Here is a 19870-nt window from a genome sequence, read left to right as displayed (position 1 = left end):
CAAGACATGCTCAGATAAAGGAAAGCTAAAAGAATTTGTCTCCAGTAGAAATACCCTAAAGGAACGGCTAAAGGAAGTTCTCTAAACAAAAAAGGAAATGATTAAAGGGGAACCTTAGAACATCAGGAAAGAAAAAAGAACACAGTTAGCAAAATATGGCTAAATAGAATACAATTTCCTTCTCCTCTTCAGTTTTTATTATATGTTTGACAGTTGAAGCACAAATTAAGAGACTGCTTGATGTGGTTATAAATGTATGTAGAGGAAGTATTTAATTCAATTATATTGTAGACAGGGGAGGGTAACAAGACATAAAGGGAGGTAATGTTTCTACATTTCAATTAAACTGATAAAATAATGACACCAGTAGACTGTGATAAACTTGTATATACACAGAAGAACCACTAAAAAAGCTATTACAAGAGGATATGATCAAAATCAGTATGGAAAAATCAAAACGAAATTTTTAAAAATATTCAAATAACACAAAGGAAGGCAAGTGAAAAATAACAGCAAAATGAAAAACAGAAAACAAAATAAAATGGGAGGTTTATGCTAACATGTTAATGATTACATTAAATATAAATGACCTAATCACACCAATTAAAAGAGAGTTGGGAGGGTAAATTAAAACTATATGCTGTTGGGCTTCCCTGGTGGCACAGTGGTTGAGAGTCTGCCTGCCGATGCAGGGGACACGGGTTCGTGCCCCGGTCCGGGAAGATTTCACATGCCACGGAGCGGCTGGGCCCGTGAGCCGTGGCCGCTGAGCCTGCGCGTCCGGAGCCTGTGCTCCGCAGCGGGAAAGGCCACAACAGTGAGAGGCCCGTGTACCACAAAAAAAAAAAAAGAAAAAAAAACCAAAACAAAACTATATGCTGTCTCTAAGAAACTCAGACACACACACCTACACACACAAAGATGTACACCCATAGATAATACGTACTATGTCAAATACATGATATACATAAAACACTTTAAAATAAATTTACATACAAGATATATATTTCATGTAAAATATTTAGTATGAAAGTAAAAAAGGGAAAAAATATACCATGCAAACATCAATCAAAGAAAGCAAGAGTTAATTTTAAAAATTAATATCAGTTAAAGTAGACTTCAGAACAAACAAAATTATCAGAGATAGAGAGAAACATATAATGATAAAAGGGCCCATCCACTAAGAAGGCATAGCAATCCTAAATTTGTATGAACCAAACAGAGCTGCAAAATTTGTGAAGCCAGAACCAGTAAAACAAATAATAAAATAACTCTACAATAATTAGGAGACTCCAACAACTCTCTCAACAATTGCTACAACAACTAAACAGAAAATAAGCAAGGACACAGAAAAAAACCAACAATACCATCAACCAACAGAACCTAATTAACATTTGTAAAGGGACAGAATATACATTCTGTCCAGATGCACTTGGAACATATTCCAAGACAGGCCATATCCCAGGTCATAAAACAAATTTTAACACATTTAGAAGAACTACAATCAAATAGAGTATATTCTCTGCTCATAATAGGACAACAGAAGATCTAAATAAATAAAGCAACATAATGTATTCTTACACTGGAAGACTCAACATAGTAAAGATGTCAATTCTTCCCAAACAAAAATACAGTTTTTAAAGCAAGTCCTATCAAAATCCCAGCAAGTTTTTTTGAAGATATAGACAAGAATATTCTGAAACTTATATGGAAAGGCAAAGGAACTAGAATAACTAAAAAGATAAAGTGAGAGGACTCTGTCTACTCAATTTCGAGACTTATTATATAGCTACAGTAATCAAGACTGTGTGGTATTGGTAGAGGAATAGACATAGAGATCAATGGAATACAATAGAGAGCCACACAGATATGCCCAACTGATTTCTGACTAGGTGTAAAAGCAACTCAAAGAGTGTCTTTTTGACAAATGGTACTGGAATAATTGGACATCCATGGGCAAAAAATAATAATAATAATCCTGGACCTAAGTCTCTCTCACCTTATACAAAAAGTAACTAAATACAGATCATGAACTTAAATGAAAAATGTAAACCTATAAAACTTTTAGAAAAAAAACATAGGAAAAAATCTTTTAGAGCTAAGGATAGGCAGAGTTCTCAGACCTGACACCAAAAGCATGATTTACAAACAGAAAAATTGATCAACTGGACGTAATCAAAACTGAAATATCTATTTTGCAAAGACCCTGTTAAGAAAGAAAAGACAGGGAATTCCCTGGCGGTCCAGTGGTTAGGACTCAGCACTCTCACTGCCAAGGGCCGAGGTTCAATCCCTGGTCAGGGAACTAAAAATCCCACGCACACAAAAAAAAAAGAATGAAAAGACAAGCTCCTGACTGGGAGAAAATATTTCAAATGACATAACTGACAAAGGACTAGTATCTAGACTATACTGTAAAGACCTCTGAACACCTAACAATAAAAAAGCAACAATATAATTAGAGCACAGGCAAAAATCATGAGACACATTTCAATGAAGAAAACAGATGACAAGTAAGCACACAAAAAGATGGTCAACATCATTAGCCATTAGATAAATACAAATTAAACCACAATGAGACATGACCACACACCTATCAGAATGGCTAAAATTAAAAATAGCGGCAACACCAAATGCTGACAAGGATGCAGAAAAATTGGATCTCTCATAATTTCCTGCTGGGAAGTAAAATGGTACAGCTACTCTAGAAAACCATTTGGTAATTTCTGAAAAAACTAAATATGCAACTACCATACAACCCAGCAACTGTACTATTCAACAGTTATCACAGAGAAATAAAGAATTATGCTCACACAAAAACCTATACATGAATTTTATAGCAGCTTTACTCATAATATCCAAAAACCGTAAATAATCTAGATGTCCTTCAACAGCTGAATGGAAACAAACTGTGGTACATCCATACCAAGGACATTAATAAGCAAAGGAACAAACTGTTGATACATGGGACACCCAGAGAAGCCTCCAGAGAATTATATATTAAGTATAAAAGGCCAAGTCCAAAAGGTTGCATACAGTAAGATTCCATTTATACAACATTGTTGAAATGACCAAATATAGAAATGGAAAACAGCTAAGTGATTGCCAGGAATCAAAGAGGGGCTGGGAGTGGGAGGGAAGTGAGTGTAGTTATAAAAGGGCAACATGAGAGATCCTTGTGGAGATGAAAACGTTCTGTATCTTGACTTTATCAATGCCAATACCTTTATTGTTGTATTGTACTATAGTTTACATGATGTTGCCATTGGGGGAACTGGATACAGAGTACATGATATCTTTTTATTTCTCAGAACTACAGATGAAACTATAACTAACTCAAAATTAAAAGTTTAATTTAAAAATAATACATCTGCCTATCCTGCTACTCTTCCACCTCTCTTCTCCTAGAGACTAAAAGATGATTGCCTGTTTTAAACCTTGGAGTGAAGTGGGAGTGGTACATATAGTCACAGACTGGCCCTCATGTTGATTTGCAGCCCCAATTCACACTATCTGTGTGGTATTAAAAAAAACCCACAAGTTAAGAATTACTTGGAAAATGGTTCCAGAACAGTAGTACTCCCAGATACATGGCAGAAACAATCACAGTTTTCTTCTGAAAGAAGCCATCTGTATTCCAAAGCTCATATAATTTCCATAAAAATTATTTTCACAACTACAAGACATATGAACAGCTCAAAATTGTTTTTTTTAATCACTAAATACATAAGAAAAAAGGCACCATGAGTGAGAGTCAGCAAAGAATAAAACATAGCAGATGACATATAATAAAAGTTTCAACATTGAAACTATTGGCAACATTATAAAAGAAAAATGTACAATATGCTTCAAGAAATAAAAAAGAACTTTGAATTCATGAGTAGACGTTGGCAATCAGCAGGCTTTTAAAAGTAACAAACAGAATTCCCAGAAAAGGATATAATAATAAAAGTAAAAATCACAAAGTTTAAATGTATTTAAAATATTGAAGAATTAATGAATCTCATATGATAGAACTAAAATTTTCTAAACTTTTAGTGACAGAACAATGTAAAACATTAGAGCAAAAGAGGCATGAAGGATACAGTAAAAAGGATACATCCAGGAGAAGGGAGAGAGAATGAAAGTAGAGAAAATTTAAATACATGATGAACTTCAACAACCAATGGAGGATACCAAATCAGATTCAAGAAACCCAACAAATTTCAAGCAAAGTAAATACAGAGTTTACATGCAGGCAGGGAGAAATGAGAGATTACCTTTAAATAAACTAAAACAATTAGATTTTCAGTTGATTTCTCAACAGCAAAAATGGAAGCCAGAAGACTGAAGCATACCCTTAATCTTCTAAATAATAGTAACTGGTAGCCCAGAATGCTATATACAGCAAAAATGTCTTTTAGGAATACAAAACCAAAGATTTTTATGACCAGTAGATCCTCATTAAAGAAACCCTTAAAAAGGTATTTTTCTTCTTTACCAGTTTTTATGCTTTGGCACTCAGTGTTTTTTTTGTCTAAGAATCTTTTCTAAGGTCTAAAATCCCAGTCAACATCTGTCTATAACCACATAAGAGACTCCAAGTGAGAACCACTCATTTGAGGCAGGTCAATTCTTAGACCTATGAGAGACTTGTATCCTCATCATCACAAAAGACTACAAAAGCTTGAGGCATCATATGCTCTTAGAACTCCACTGAAAGTTCATGATGAAAGAGAGGATGTTTCCTCTTCTGTCTTCCTGTTTATATTATGGAAAATTATATTTCACAGTAACCTTTCAAAAAAATGTATCATGGGCAGAAAGAAAAGTAATCCTAGAGAGTAAGAGATGAATTCTGAACTAGCCTGACAACAGTGAGACATACCTGATTTCTACTAAACAACTCTTATGGTGCCATAATCATGTCACCAGGAGGACAACTTTCTAGAAAAACCACCACCAGCTCAATGCACATGCAATGTCTAAACAAAGTGCTTATATGGGATTGGCCAAAAAGTTTGTTCGGGTGTTTCCCAAATGAACTTTTCTGGCCAACCCAATATATTGTCAGCTAATCATAGGCATGGAGAAAAAGACTGTTCATGGATTTCAGCTTTAAAAAACCATATTCCCTCTCTTGAGTCTTGTGTCACTTCCTCACTTCCATGTCTCTGTACTAGATCTAGTTCCCTCTTTGGTAGTAACATTTTTACTCAGTGTTTAAATTCTGGTCCCAAAGTAGTTATTTTGTCTTTGACAAAGGAGTGGGATACAAGAATAAATAAATAGCTGCAAAAATTAACTCTAACTGGATCAAAGATCTAAAAGCAAAAGCTAAAATTATAAACTATTAGAAGAAAACATAGGAGAAAAGCTTCATGACACTGGATTTCACAATGATTCTTAGATATGATACCAAAAGCAGAGACAATAACAACAACAGAATACATAAATTGGATTTCATTAAAATTCAAATGCTTGTGCACCAAAGGACAAGAGAGCAGAAAGGCAACCCATGGAATGGGAGGTAACACCTGCAAATCATGTATCTGTTAAGGTATTAATATCCAGAATATATAAAGAATTCTAACAACCCCAAAACAACAACAAATACCCCAAAACCCTGGTTAAAAAATAGGCAAAGAACTTGAATAGACATTTCTCCAAAGAAGATATACAAAGAGCCAACAAGCATATCACCAATCATTAGGAAAATGCAAATACAAAATACAAGATAACCACTTCACACCCATTAGAATGGCTATTACCAAACAAAACCAAAAACTGGTAACAAGCAAACAAAACTCCCACTAACACGTTGGAGGGTGTGGAGAAACTGAAGCCCTTGTGCACTGCTGATGGGAACGTGAAATGGTGCTTCCACTGGAAAACAGTATACGTTTTAGCAGGATAGCAACACTATTCACAATAGCCAAAAAATAGAAACAACCCAAATGTCTATCGACGAATGACATTATAAACAAAATGTGGGCATAAACATACAATGGAGTATCATTCAGCCTTAAAAAGGAATGAAATCCTGGTATATGCTATAACATGGATGGATCTTGAAGACACTATGGTAAGAGAAAGAAACCAGACACAAAGGACAAATATTGTATGATTCTACTTATATAAGAAGGAGAGAAGTCAAGTTCATAGACAGAAAGTAGCATTGTGGTTGCCAGGGACGAGGAAGAGGAAGGATAGGGAGAGATATTGCTTAATGGATACAAAGATTCAATTTGGGAAGATAAAAAAAGTTCTGCAGATGGCTGGTAGTGATGTTTGCACAACAATGTGAATGCACTTAAAGCCAGTGAACTGCACACATAAAAATGGTTAAAATGGTAAATTTTATGTTATGTGTATACTATCACAATTTTAAAAAGTGAGGAGCAAAAGAAGTGACAAATAGGTGGGAAAACTAAACAATGTCTTCTATGTTTAAAAAAAAAAGAGAGAATTAAAGTATATAACAATTATACCGTACAAGTGACGGTGTTACTGGAATTAAAGCATTCTAACATCCGTACACTATTCAAGAGGAAATTAAAGATAATTAATTTTAGACTTTGGTAACTGTGCATATTAAATTAGTTAATTTTAAAAACACTTACACTAAAAGAATATAAGCAGTATATAATGTCCAAACCAACAGAAAAAAAGTGGAATGAAAGAAATCATTTGAACCTAAAGAAGCCAAGAAAGAAAAGAAAAAGAAACAAAAATAATGGAATAGGTTAAATCATGTCCCTAAAGATAATATGTCCTAATCCCAAGAGCTTATAAATTTTACCTTCTATGGCAAAGACTGCAGATATGATCAAGTTAAGGATCTGGAAATGGGGGATTATCCTGGATGTAACAGTTCTAAATGCCTGAATATATTAAATAAAACAGCTTTGAGATATACAATGCAAAAACTGATAGTATAATGAAAAATAAATCAATCCAACATATTAGTGTGAGATTTTAATACACGTTTTTGATAGGTTTAATAGACCAAAAAAACCATAAACAAAAAATTAACAACATTACAGAAAAACACACATCAAAATTAACAAGGCTCATATAACAGATACATGCAAAGACTATACTTAACAGCTGCAAATATATATATTTTCAAAGCACACACAGAATATTTATAAAAACTGACCTGATACTCGGCTTTTTTATAAAGCAAGTCTCAATAAACTTCAAAAGACTGGTATCATATAGAACACTTTCTTTCACTATAATGCAACTGAATTAAATATCAGTAACAAAAAGGCAACTAGGAAAATCACATAATTACAAAACTAACATATACTAGTTGATGGGTCAAAGAAGAATAATGGAAAATAGAAAATATTTAGAACCAAATGATAATGGAAACATATCAAACTTGTACAGAATATGGGGGGCAGGGGAGAAGCAGGGAGCTTTCCTGGCAAAATAGGTGAGCCTTTGTGGTACTAGGCAGAGGTAAGATAGAGTGAAAAGCCAGGAAGAACTACAAAAATCTAGACCTGAAAAAATAGTCAGTTCTCTGCTACTATTTGGCATTTGGGGCTGTGGCTGGTCTCCAGGAAGCAGAAAACAAAAACAACAACAAAATCTATGTCATGTAACTAAAGCACCAGAACAGGAGAAATAAAAAGCAGAAATTAATGAGATAGAAAATAAAAATACTATAACGAAAACTATCAAAGCCAAAAGCTGATTTTATTGAACAACAACAAAAGCTAATTAATGACAAACCACTGGTAAGATCAATCCCCCAAAACGAGAAGGCACAAAAATATTATAATAAGGGGATGTAACTATTAGATACAACAACAAAAGATAAAAGAATGCCACAAGCAAATTTATGCCAACTTATCTGAAAACATAATGGAATGGATAAACTCCCAGAAAAATAATAGTCATCAAACAAACTCAAAGGAAAACAAAAGAAAACCACAATAGTGCTCAAGTCATTAAACCGATTGAGTTAGTAGTTAAAAATCTTCCAATAAGAACAAGAAAAACTTCCATGCCTGGATGATTTTACTAAGATTTTCCAAATACTCTAAAGGTAATTTGACTTTTACAGAACTTCTTCACAGCTATAGAAAATGAAGAACACTCTCTAAATCATACTATGAGGCTAACAAGTGATATTAAACTCTAAAAAGACTAATATTAAGAAAGGAAAATTATAAAACAATACCACTCATGAAAACTGCAAAACATGTGAAACCAAGTATTAGGAAACTGAATCTAGCAATGTATTAAAGCATAATACATCACAACCAGGTTCATTTAACATTGGAAATATCAATTTACATAATGCCACACATTAACAGGTTAAGAGAGAAAATCATGACAACAGATACAATACAGAAAATTCATCTGAAAATAAACATCTTTTCATGATAATGCATAACAAAATAGGAAGAGTATTTCCTTAACCTGATAAAGTGCATCTACAAAAATTTACAGCAAACATATTTAATGACAAAATGATGAAAGCTCTCACTTTAAGAACAAAACAAGGTTGCACACTAGTCACTACTTCTGGTCAACACTACCAAAGGGACAGTTCGATAAGGAAGAAAAAGAAAAACAACCTAAATGGATTAGGAAGTACAGTCATTATACACAGATGTCATGACTGTCTACCTAGAAAACCCAAAATACTTTTCATATAAATTATTACCATTAATAATAGCACATCAAAGTTTCTGTGCATTAAAAAACCAATAAACCAACAAAAGATTTAAAATGCAGTAAAAAAAACTATTTACAATAGCATCTTATAGAATACTTAGGAATAGATCTAACCAAAAATCTGCAAGCCTTTTATGAAAAAAACTATAACATCGCTTTGTAAGAAATTAACAAAGATCTGAATAAATGATAAGGTAATGAAAGATGTGTCATGTTCATAAATTGGAAGATTCAATACTGTAAAAAAGTTAACTTTCCCAAATTAATCTATAGGTCCAATGTAATGCCAATCAAAATTCCAAGAGTGTGTGTGTGTGTGTGTGTGTGTGTGTGTGTGTGTGTGTGTGTGTTGGGGGTGGAGGGAGGACTAACAGGCTTATTCTTAAACCTGTACAAATCTGTAAAACTACAAGAATAGCCAAGACACTCCTGAACAACAGTACATGAAAAAGATCTAGGGAGATTCCAAGGACTATACTCCTAGTGTGTACAGCAAACAGAATGATGAGTCTACAGAAAACAAATGACAAAACTAGCACAGTAGGGCTTCCCTGGTGGCGCAGTGCTTAAGGACCCGCCTGCCAATTCAGGGTACATGGGCTTGAGCCCTGGTCCGGGAAGATCCCACATGCTGCAGAGGTACTAAGCCTGTGCGCCACAACTACTGAGCCTGTGCTCTAGAGCCCACGAGCCACAACTACTGAAGCCCACGCGCCTAGAGCCTGTGCTCCACAACAAGAGAAGCCACTGCAATGAGAAGCCCGTGCACGGCAACCAGAGAAAGCCCGGCGCAGCCCGCGCGCAGCAACAAAGACCCAACACAGCCAAAAATAAATAAATATATTTAAAAAAAAATTAAATAGAGAACTTACGACCAAAATTTGTGGAAGCAGCAAAACTGTCTGCAAATTGGGTTTCCAATGGTTCTGTATTACAGACACATAATATGCATAAAATATATTATGGATATATATAAATATATGTATAAGCATGAAATAAATTTCCCTTTTTTCTTGTAAACCAAAAAAATTTTTTTGCCTATGGATTAAGGACTTACAGATGATTTGATTGTATATACACGTACATTTAGAGAGAAACAGATATAGAAATAAAAACAGATTTCATGTTTATATACATGTCTGTGCATATTTTCTACCTCCTTCCACTGAGAGTACCTAGAAGCAATGACATCCCTGTAGCAATAAACACATCTAATGCCCAGATCTTGGTTTCTCAATACGATTCTCCACAAAAAGGGTCCATAGGTCTTTGTAGAAATGGCTGATGTTAGTGTTAGGGCTGGGAAAATACACAGAGTTTGGAATGCCCTGCGCTGCCAGAAAGTAAGGACATTCTCCAACATTGATGGGATATGTCAAGAGGACACAGGAACCAGTTGAAAAGGCTCTCACTGGCCAAATATGGAATAATTTAATCATCAAAATAAACAGATGATTTGTTCCATTCAAAAGTTAACATTAAAAAAAAAAGTTAACATTAAAGACATTACTGTGTAGAATGGAAAGTAATCAAATGACTAAGAATGTATATGTAGGTATTCTGAAACTTTTAATAGTATATCATTTAAATATGTCACATTTCCCATTTCTGTTTAGCATTCCTAAACAGTCAAGCCTTTATAATAAAACATCTCTATTAATCATTACAATCAGAAAGTGATACAAATGACATTTTACTAACAAAAATTCAAAACTTTCTTAGTATCCACGTTAAGTCCATTTTCACTAGCATCCTCTATAACTTCCCCCAAATGGCTCAGTCTTCTTAACCATAGCTTTTCATAATATTTCATTTTAAGCTCAAATCTCTAATAAAAAAAATTCTTTCACATATCTAAAGTTTGTATCAGTTTTATAAAAAACAGAATTTAGCTCTTCTTCTTAATATACTCAAAACAAACAAATATGTCCAAGGAATTGAGGAGATTAGTCAGGAGTACGTAAATAGTTCAGAAAATCATAAAGATACAATATGAACATGAATAAAGACCACAACAACTGTGTAGGAAGAAACATAAGCAGATTAAGTGTGATTCTACTTAGCTTAGAAATAAAAACGGATACTTTAAAATCTCAACTACCAAAAACAAACCACAGAAGCAGAAAGTCTAAGGTCCTTTAGGGAATTCTCTAAACAAAATATATTCATTCAGGAAAATAATTCATAATATGTTATAGCTGATGCTTTTGGAAGCATAGTGTGCTCTTAAAACTTCTAAGTAAATTTTTAAAAATTGAATTGATTTTGGAAACTCTGAAAAGTTTCCAAAATGATTTTAAATTTTGAAATTTTTTTTACTGCAAGGGCTTTTACTATTTAAAGGAAGTTTGATAATAATCACTCCCTGTTTTAACCTGCTTTCTTCATATATATTGAGTTTCTTCAAATCCAAATCTTCATATAGGAATTTTCTAAAAGATGACTTTGTACCTATTCTAAAAGCTTAGTTCAAGGCATAAAAAAATTGTAAGTACATTCTACTTTACTATTTTAGTTAAATACAGATTCTGTGATAAACTAACTTGCAATATTAACAGGTACTTATTTAATATATCATGGAATGGATTTTCTGAACTTAAACTAATATAGAACATGGTAACATCAACTGCCTGTCAACATATAACATTTGTTTTTAAAATTCTGTAAAAATACATAGTTTCATACCTGCCTTTGTGCTCTAGTATTAGGTGTCCCTCAGAATCCTGCATTCCACTTCCTTCTAAAATACCCATAAATCAAGCTCCCAGAACCCCCATAATATAATTAGAAAACGAAATATATAAAACTGAAAACTCTGTAACATTTTTTCTTGTAACAGATTACATCAAGTACTCATTCGATTGATTAGTAGAAAAGTAACAGTGTAAAGTTTCAGCACTTTAAAAGAGTAGTTTACAATCTATTTAACTATGATCAACATATTTCATTTGATAGTTAAGAAGCAATCAATCAGATGACTCATCATACACACACAGAACTATAATACATATATTTAAAGATGGATGAACCTTTGGACATCAGATCAAGGTCCTTATTTTACAGATGAACAACAAATTAAGAAACCTAAGGTCACATACGAACACAGATCTCCTAAGAAATACAAGCTTTCTGATGACTTCATAATGTTGAATATATTTGTGTCATTAAAATTATGATAATAGTATTTTTCCTCTCACTTCTATCCTAACACCATTCCCACTTTTGCCATACTCCTTTTAACAGTTGTTCTACTACTGTTAATGGGTAACCCACTGTTAAGGCATCTATACTTAGAAACTAAACTACTCTCAGGAGGGTATATAATATATCCTTTACTATTCCTGTTATCTTTATTTTTGATTACAGCTAAGTTTTCTTCTGTGAGTAGGCTGTTCTTGACAAGCAGTGACTCAGCTTGTGATACAACTGACTTGTTTACAAGTCTTGAATGTTCTACTGCATTACTACTAAATCAAAGTAGATTTTTATATTACGTGTTACCATGCTTTTTATTTAGAAGCATGGATAATAAATTTTATAATACCCTGAACATGAAATTATACAACTGAAAAAAATGTTAAGGTTATTTAAAACAATTTAAAGATTTTATTTCCTACTGGAATGGTCTACAGTGCAAAGAGCAATGTAGCGCAGAGGCAAAGGATCTAGGCTAGAACCCTTAGGTCAAGGTGGCTACTTTTCTTTCAGCCGTGTAATCCTATGCAAGTCACTTATCTCTGACTCTCATGGTTCACAAAGAGTTTTTCTGAAGATCAAGAGAGAACATCTTAAAAATGCTCCATAAATGATAATAATAATAATATAGTATCATACAAAATGTATTATCATAGAACTGTCAGCTACCATCCTTATAATAGACTTTAGAAATATATAATTCTCAGACTTCCCTGGTGGCGCAGTGGTTAAGAACCCGCCTGCCAATGCAGGGGACATGGGTTCGAGCCCTGGTCCAGAAAGATCCCACATGCTACAGAGCAGCTAAGCCCGTGAGCCACAACTACTGAGCCTGCGCTCTAGAGCCCAAGAGACACAGCTACTGAAGCCTGCACGCCTCAACAAAGAGTAGCCGCCGCTCACCACAACTAGAGAAAGCCTGTGTGCAGCAACGAATACCCAATGCAGCCAAAAATAAATAATTAATTTTTTAAAAGTGTTAAAAAAAAGAAATATATAATTCTCAACTATAATATTTATATTATAATTTATATTATTTAAAATTTCAGAAGATGATCTTTTTTGGGTAATAGAAATTTCATCAGACAGGAAAGATCTGAAAAGATCTTTGTTTTCTGATTGCACAGCCTTCTTACATAATTTAAAAACCTACTACTCAGGGACTTCCCTGGTTTGTACAGTGGTTAGGAATCCTCCTGCCAATGCAAGGGACACGGGTTCGAGCCCTGTTCCAGGAAGATCCCACGTGCCATGGAGCAACTAAGCCTGTGTGCCACAACTACTGAGCCTGCGCTCTAGAGCCCGCGAGCCACAACTACTGAGCCTAAGTGCCACAACTACTGAAGCCCGTGCGCCTACAGCCCATGCTCTTCAACAAGAGAAGCCACTGCAATGAGAAGCCCGTGCACTGCAATGAAGAGTAGCCCCCGCTCGCCGCAACTAGAGAAAGCCCACACGCAGCGACAAAGACGCAGTGCAGCCAAAAATAAATAAATTTATTATTTTTTTAAAAATAAAACAGGGCTTCCCTGGTGGCGCAGTGGTTGGGAGTCCGCCTGCCGATGCAGGGGACACGGGTTTGTGCCCCGGTCCGGGAAGATCTCACATGCCACGGAGCGGCTGGGCCCGTGAGCCATGGCCGCTGAGCCTGTGCGTCCGGAGCCTGTGCTCCGCAACGGGAGAGGCCACAACAGTGAGAGGCCCGCGTACCGCAAAAAAAAAAAAACCCACAAAACCTACTACTGAAAAAAAAGCAAAAAACTACCACCAAACAGTTTATGTAGATTTATAATTTAGAGACAAATCTTATACCTTATCTAGTCCAACTCCCTCATTTCAGAGATGAAGAAAGAAGAAAAAAAAGGCCCAGAAAGGATAAGCAACGCAAAGCCAAACCAATGCATTTTCTGATTCCCAAACCATTATCCTCTCCACCAGAAAGCTAATATATGACCCCCTTTCTCAAGAAGCCTGTCAAAATTACAGCCATACTCTTTAACACAATTACCAGTTTTCTCTATGTAAATCATCAACTCCTTGAGAATAGGTACTCTTTTTACTTCTCTCTCCTTTCAGTACTAGCAAAACTTTAAATATGTAATATTCAAATAAAATGATTTTTTAAAAGCAGGCTTAATAAAAAACTTCAAGTAAATGAAAAGATACACTACATCACTAGTCAATAAGAAATGCAAATTCAAACCACAGAGATATCCCTACACACTAACTAGAATGATTAAAAAACTAAACTGAAAAATATTGACATTGCCAAGTACCAACACGGAGGCAGAGCAGTTGGAATGTGCATACACTGCTCAATGGAATGCAAAATGGTACAGCCATTTCAGAAAAGAGTTTGGCAGTTTCTTACGAAGTTAAACACGCACTTACCATATGAAGACATATGTCTACCAAAAGAAAAAGCTGTACACAGATATTTGTAGCAGCTTATTCAGAATCACCAAAACCTGGAAATAACCCAAATGTCCACCAGTTAATAAATGGATAAACAAATTGTGACACTGGACAATAAAAAGGAAGCCTAGTGATACAACAGATAACATAGATAAACATCATAGTTTTATGCTAGATGAAAGTCAGACTCAAAATGCTACATACTATTTGAATTCCAGTTATATGAGGAAAAGGCAAAACATGAGGGCAGAAAACAGATCAGTGGTTGCAGAGCCTAGAGGTGGGAGGTGGGGTTGATTATAAGAGGCATGAGAAAACTTTTTTAAGGTGATGGAGATGTTCTATATCTTGACTGTGGTGGTGGTTATACAACTGCATAAGTTTGTCAAAATTCATAAAACTGTATGCTTTAAAGGAACAAATTTTACTGTATATAAATTATACCTCAGTAAACTTGACTTTTTCAAAAAAGTCTCATTCTAGCTCTTCCACTACCTGAGACATTAAGTAAGTTATGGGGTTTTTACAGCCTTCATGTTTTCCTCCCCTATAAATGAAGGAGCTGTAATACCGAACTACTACTTCCCTTCCACTGTTAAATCATATTACTGAATTGTAGAAATATTTTCTGCATCACTGTCTATTTTTCTTAGAATTTTAAAAATCATACTTGTGTTATGTTAATGGTAAATGTAATAGTAAATAAATATTTCAAGACGTGAATTTAAGATGTCAAAATTAAAGCAGTAATATTTCTTAGATGTCTTTTTTTTTTTGATATGGATCATTTTTAAAGTCTCTACCGAATTTGTTACAATATTGCTTCTGTTTTTATGCTTTGGTTTTTTGGCCACGAGGCATGTGTGATCTTACCTCCCCGACCAAGGATCGAACCAGCAACCCCTGCAATGGAAGGCAAAGTCTTAACCTCTGGGCTGCCAGGGAAATCCCTTAGATGTCTTTTAATAAGAGACTTCATTGTTAGGTATCTAATTTTTCACCAATTCCCTTTCATTACCACAAAGTGCTATAAATAAAGTAATAAATTATACAACTTGGTGTACGTAAAATTAAAGGCAACAAAATTAAAATACCTAAACACATAAAAAGGTAGACATTTTATATCTATAAAATGGAAGAAATGTATATGAATTCATAGATAGTTTATGTATTGATATATTTACTAAAGCAATATGTATCTTTTACCAGGTAAGTCATATAAAAATTCTACTTTCTAATGCAACCTGGAACTGGGGTTGTAATCAAGAGCTCCTCTCAGTAAAATATTAAAGTCAATTGAATTTGGAGCACTGGGGAAATCCTTGGGAAGATTTCATTAATCCCCTATTAACACTCCTTGTGGTGTTCTCAGTTGCTGCTGCTGCTGCTGCAGCCGCCACCAGTCATCACTCTAGCACCTGTGCCACTTTAGTCTGTTGAGCTGCCGAATAGAAGGGGGGTATAAACAAGGAGTTCTCTATACTATGGCTCCTACTAAGACAAATGCCTGTAAAAAGCCAGTGGTAAAGCACTCAAGAAAGCAACCAGCTACTAAAGTCACTCACAAGAATATGTCTTATACTGAAAAGGTGAAGAAACCACATTTTTACAAGCCTCATACTGCAGCTGTCCCTGAAGTACACTGAACTTCTCACTTGCAAGTGTTCAGGACTTCAAACCAGATCTACACTACCAAAGTGCAGCTACTGGCACATTTCTGGAGGCAAATGAGGCCTATCTAGTTAGCCTATTTGAAGATACCTACCTGTGTGTTATCCATATCAAATATGTAACAATTATGCCAAAGGATATCCTGCCAGGATGACTCAAATGTGGAGAATGCACTTAAGATGCATTATGAAAGGGAAACATTTTATTCTTAAAAGAACAAACAAAAAAAAGTACCTAATTATATGACTGCAAATGAAAAAAAAAAAAAAAAAACAGGTGAGAGAATCGGTATTATAGCAAATTCTGCCTTGCCCCATTTTCATTTGTGTGTAAATATTAATGCAGCGATATAAAACATTCATGCAAGTAAACAATGTTTCAGCAAACAAGTTTCACTGAATTTGTTTGTAACAATTATAAACAAATTGGTTAACTTTTTCTGCCAAAAAAACATTTCCTGCCCACTAATTTCTGCACAATAAAAACCTAAATTCCTTTTAGGCATACAAAGCCTTCAGAATTTTAAAACACAATCTGTCAGAACTATCTTCTCTCACTCAACCCCAGGCACCCCATGCATTTACCCCAAACTTTCTGCCACTTTTAAAATGCATTACAGACTTGGGTGTTTTAAATGCCATTTCTCCTAACTAAAAGCTCTTACTTCTTTACTTGGCAGTCAAGTCATCCTTTGTGACCTAATTTAAGTGTTACATTCTCACAGGATCCCCTAGATAAAGCTGGTAGTGGTAGCTCCCTCCTCTATGGTCCCACTTTATTTCCAAATTATGCATTTGCCTCATTACAAATTTTTGTCTCCCAGACTAGACTAGCAACTAGAACTAGGTCACATTCCTTATTCATCTTTGATCCTCTGGTTCTTGGCAGCTACTAACTCAATGCTTAACTGAATGAATTCGACAGCATCCAGAACTATGGAAATCTACATTAAGAATAATTAAAGTGTATTTATGATGAAATAAAAATAGGTAATATCATTTGAAACAAGAAAGGTATTTATAGTCAAATTACAATGCTTTGGTTATACTAGAAAATTTCACTTAGGTGATAAATGAGGTTCATGGTTTTCCTTAAAGCTAAACCAAAAGTACTGGACTCACTGTATACAGAAAGATTTAAATTCCAGATCTTTTTTCTTAATTATGTCACTTAGCCCTAAGTTTTTCTCTACTGGAAAGCCACTATATTTTTGCTAATTTGAATGACTCTGCAAGTCTTATAGCAGTCAATTACACAGCATCAAATCTAAAGCACAATCAGTAATACAACTGACAAAAATAGACAGGCTAATTGGTTCTTCTATCCATGTCAACTGGTTATACTCTAGAATTTTTGAAAATCAGAATTATCAAACACATAAAGTTCTCCCAGAAATAAACTATTCTTAACATGAATCCTGCTTTAAAATAACATTTCACACTGAAACTTATACACAAATAACTTGCTGATCCAGTAAGTTATTTCAACAAATATCTATATACACTAAACCGATTTTTCTTAGGATCTCATTAGACTAAAAAGTTTCATTTGTACTTTGTCACATGTTTCAACTATCAAAAAGCAGCAAAAACAGGTCTTACTTGATAATATAAAAGAACCTGTCAAATCTAACAATCATTTAGGGTTTATGCTGACAGGTCATATCAGATCCCCGACTTCAAACAACTAAGCATATTTAATAACTAAAATATGACTTCATTTTTATTTAATCAATACATATTGGACAACAACAATGTACAGTACATTATGCTGGCCCCTAGGGAGAATACAGGATGAAGGTAATAACAGTAATGAAGATAGTAACACTTATTATGACAGATAACATTTATAAGAGTGCTTATTAAATGGAAGGCACTTTGTATGTATTAACTCATTAACCGTTCCCAACAACCCTAGGAGGTGGTTACTAGTATCCTCATTTAACTTAGGTAATGGTAGGTTAAATAACTTGCCCAAGGTCACAAAACTGGAATTTGAACCCAGGCACTCTGACTGTTGTGTCCTGACTTTGAAGAGCTTCTAATAAAGGTATTAACACAAATAATAAAGGTATTAACTTATAATTTTTCAAATGTCAAAAGCTACAATGTTATGGGATTTCAGGGTTAGAAAAATGCTCTCAGGTTGAAAGAGGAGAATCAGGAAAAGTTTCTTATAGTAGTAAGAAGGGCTAGATTTTGCTGGTTGGGTAGGATTTGAAAAGCTTGCTTTTTAAAAACATAAAAAATTCAATACAGCTGCATGGCATGGCCAAAACAAACAAATAAATAAATAAACATATTGGGAATTCCCTGGCAGTCCAGTGGTTAGGACTTAGTGTTCCCACTGCCAGGGCCTGCTTTCTATCCCTGGTGGGGGAACTAAGATCCTGCCATCAGTGCAGCATGGCCAAAAACAAACAAACAAACAAAACAAACAACAAATTCAAGACGTATCTCAGTAAGTTTCATAAAACAGTAATCTCTCAACACTCTCGACAGTGGATTGCAGCAACAGTTTTATGTCAATGAAAATGTTCCTGTCCATGGCTACTTTAGGTATGCTTGTTTCAGTTTAGTTCCATTAAACAAAAGAACAGGGCAATTACTGTTGCTCCCACACCCTGAGACAAAGTAAACAGAAGTATTCAGTAGAGCAGAGAGGAGACATCTGTTCACTTACACTACACCTATATCCATCCCTTCTTCCATTATACTGACAGAAAAGCAGGCTCAGGAAAAATACATTCTTTAAGAATCTTGATGTGAAAAAGCACATCATTTACAGTGGAGAATGTTTGTACAAAATTAGATTCTAAGCAGCAATACCTAGACAGAACACTTTAAAATCCATGTAATAAGCCTCATAAAAGAATATGCCTCTGAATATCGTGACACTTATCATGTTGCCTGAACTGAATAAGGTCCTTAATACCAATTAATCAAGTTTTTAAAGTCGATGTCTTCTGGAACCTAAATTTACAATAGGTATTTTTTTTTTTTTGCGGTACGTGGGCCTCTCACTGTTGTGGCCTCTCCCGTTGCGGAGCACAGGCTCCGGATGCGCAGGTTCAGCAGCCATGGCTCACGGGCCCAGCCGCTCCGCGGCACGTGGGATCCTCCCGGACCGGGGCACGAACCCGTGTCCCCTGCATCGGCAGGCGGACTCTCAACCACTGCGCCACCAGGGAAGCCCTACAATAGGTATTTTAATGTATATTTAATACTATGTTTTTCACAACCCCCTTTCTTTTTCTTTTTTTTGGGCAATAACTTTTTATTTTTTAACTTTTTATTTTATATTGGAGTACAGTTGATTAACAATGTGATAGTTTCAGGTGTACAGCAAAGTGATTCAGTTATACATATACATGTATCTATTCTTTTTCAAATTCTTTTCCCATTTAGGTTGTTACATGATATTGGGCAGAGTTCCCCGTGCTACACAACCCCCTATTTTCAATACAATCTTTTCTTTCAACTTGGGCTATGATGGTGATGGTATGTTAGTACTCTAGAAATGCACTAAGCCTCTCCCCTCCATTTTGGCAAAAAATTTACAATATTTGGTACTAAGACACAAAACATTTATGTGACTAATCCAAAAATTGGAAAATAAGAGGCAAGAATCCTAAAAATGTACTTAATAAAGTACTTAAATAGTTTTCATGTAAAATCAAAGTTCACCCATTTAAAACTCCCTAAAAAGCAGGTATTAAAAAACATTTCATATTATTCACTCAGGGCAAGTGACACATGAAAGCATACAGCACATCAGGGAACAGCAACTAATGTGGTTGAATGTGGCTAAAACAAAATTGGCTTGGGACAGGAGATAACAAAAACATTAAGAATTTCTGGTCAAAGAGGACAAATTGAATACAAGCATTTAGCTCAAAAGCTTCCCAAAACCT

At 34.8% G+C, this 19870-nt stretch overlaps 1 protein-coding gene across 9 annotated transcripts in view; it reads right to left on the bottom strand.

The window, feature by feature from the left end:
• USP47 (ubiquitin specific peptidase 47) overlaps positions 1–19870 on the bottom strand; it is a 122117-nt gene that overhangs the window by 92317 nt on the left and 9930 nt on the right. The window contains exon 2 of one of the 9 annotated variants that reach the window (XM_032639109.1): positions 14263–14339. The exons of the other annotated variants lie outside the window; for them this stretch is intronic. Within the exon in view, the coding sequence (XP_032495000.1) occupies positions 14263–14265 (3 nt within the window). The 5' untranslated portion in view covers positions 14266–14339. The remainder of the gene's footprint in view (positions 1–14262; positions 14340–19870) is intronic. 9 annotated transcript variants of the gene reach the window in all.

This window comes from Phocoena sinus, chromosome 8 (genome assembly GCF_008692025.1).
Source record: "Phocoena sinus isolate mPhoSin1 chromosome 8, mPhoSin1.pri, whole genome shotgun sequence".
Taxonomy (NCBI): domain Eukaryota; kingdom Metazoa; phylum Chordata; class Mammalia; order Artiodactyla; family Phocoenidae; genus Phocoena; species Phocoena sinus.
Note: the sequence above shows the minus strand (reverse complement) of the source record. Positions and strands in the feature narration are given on the sequence as shown.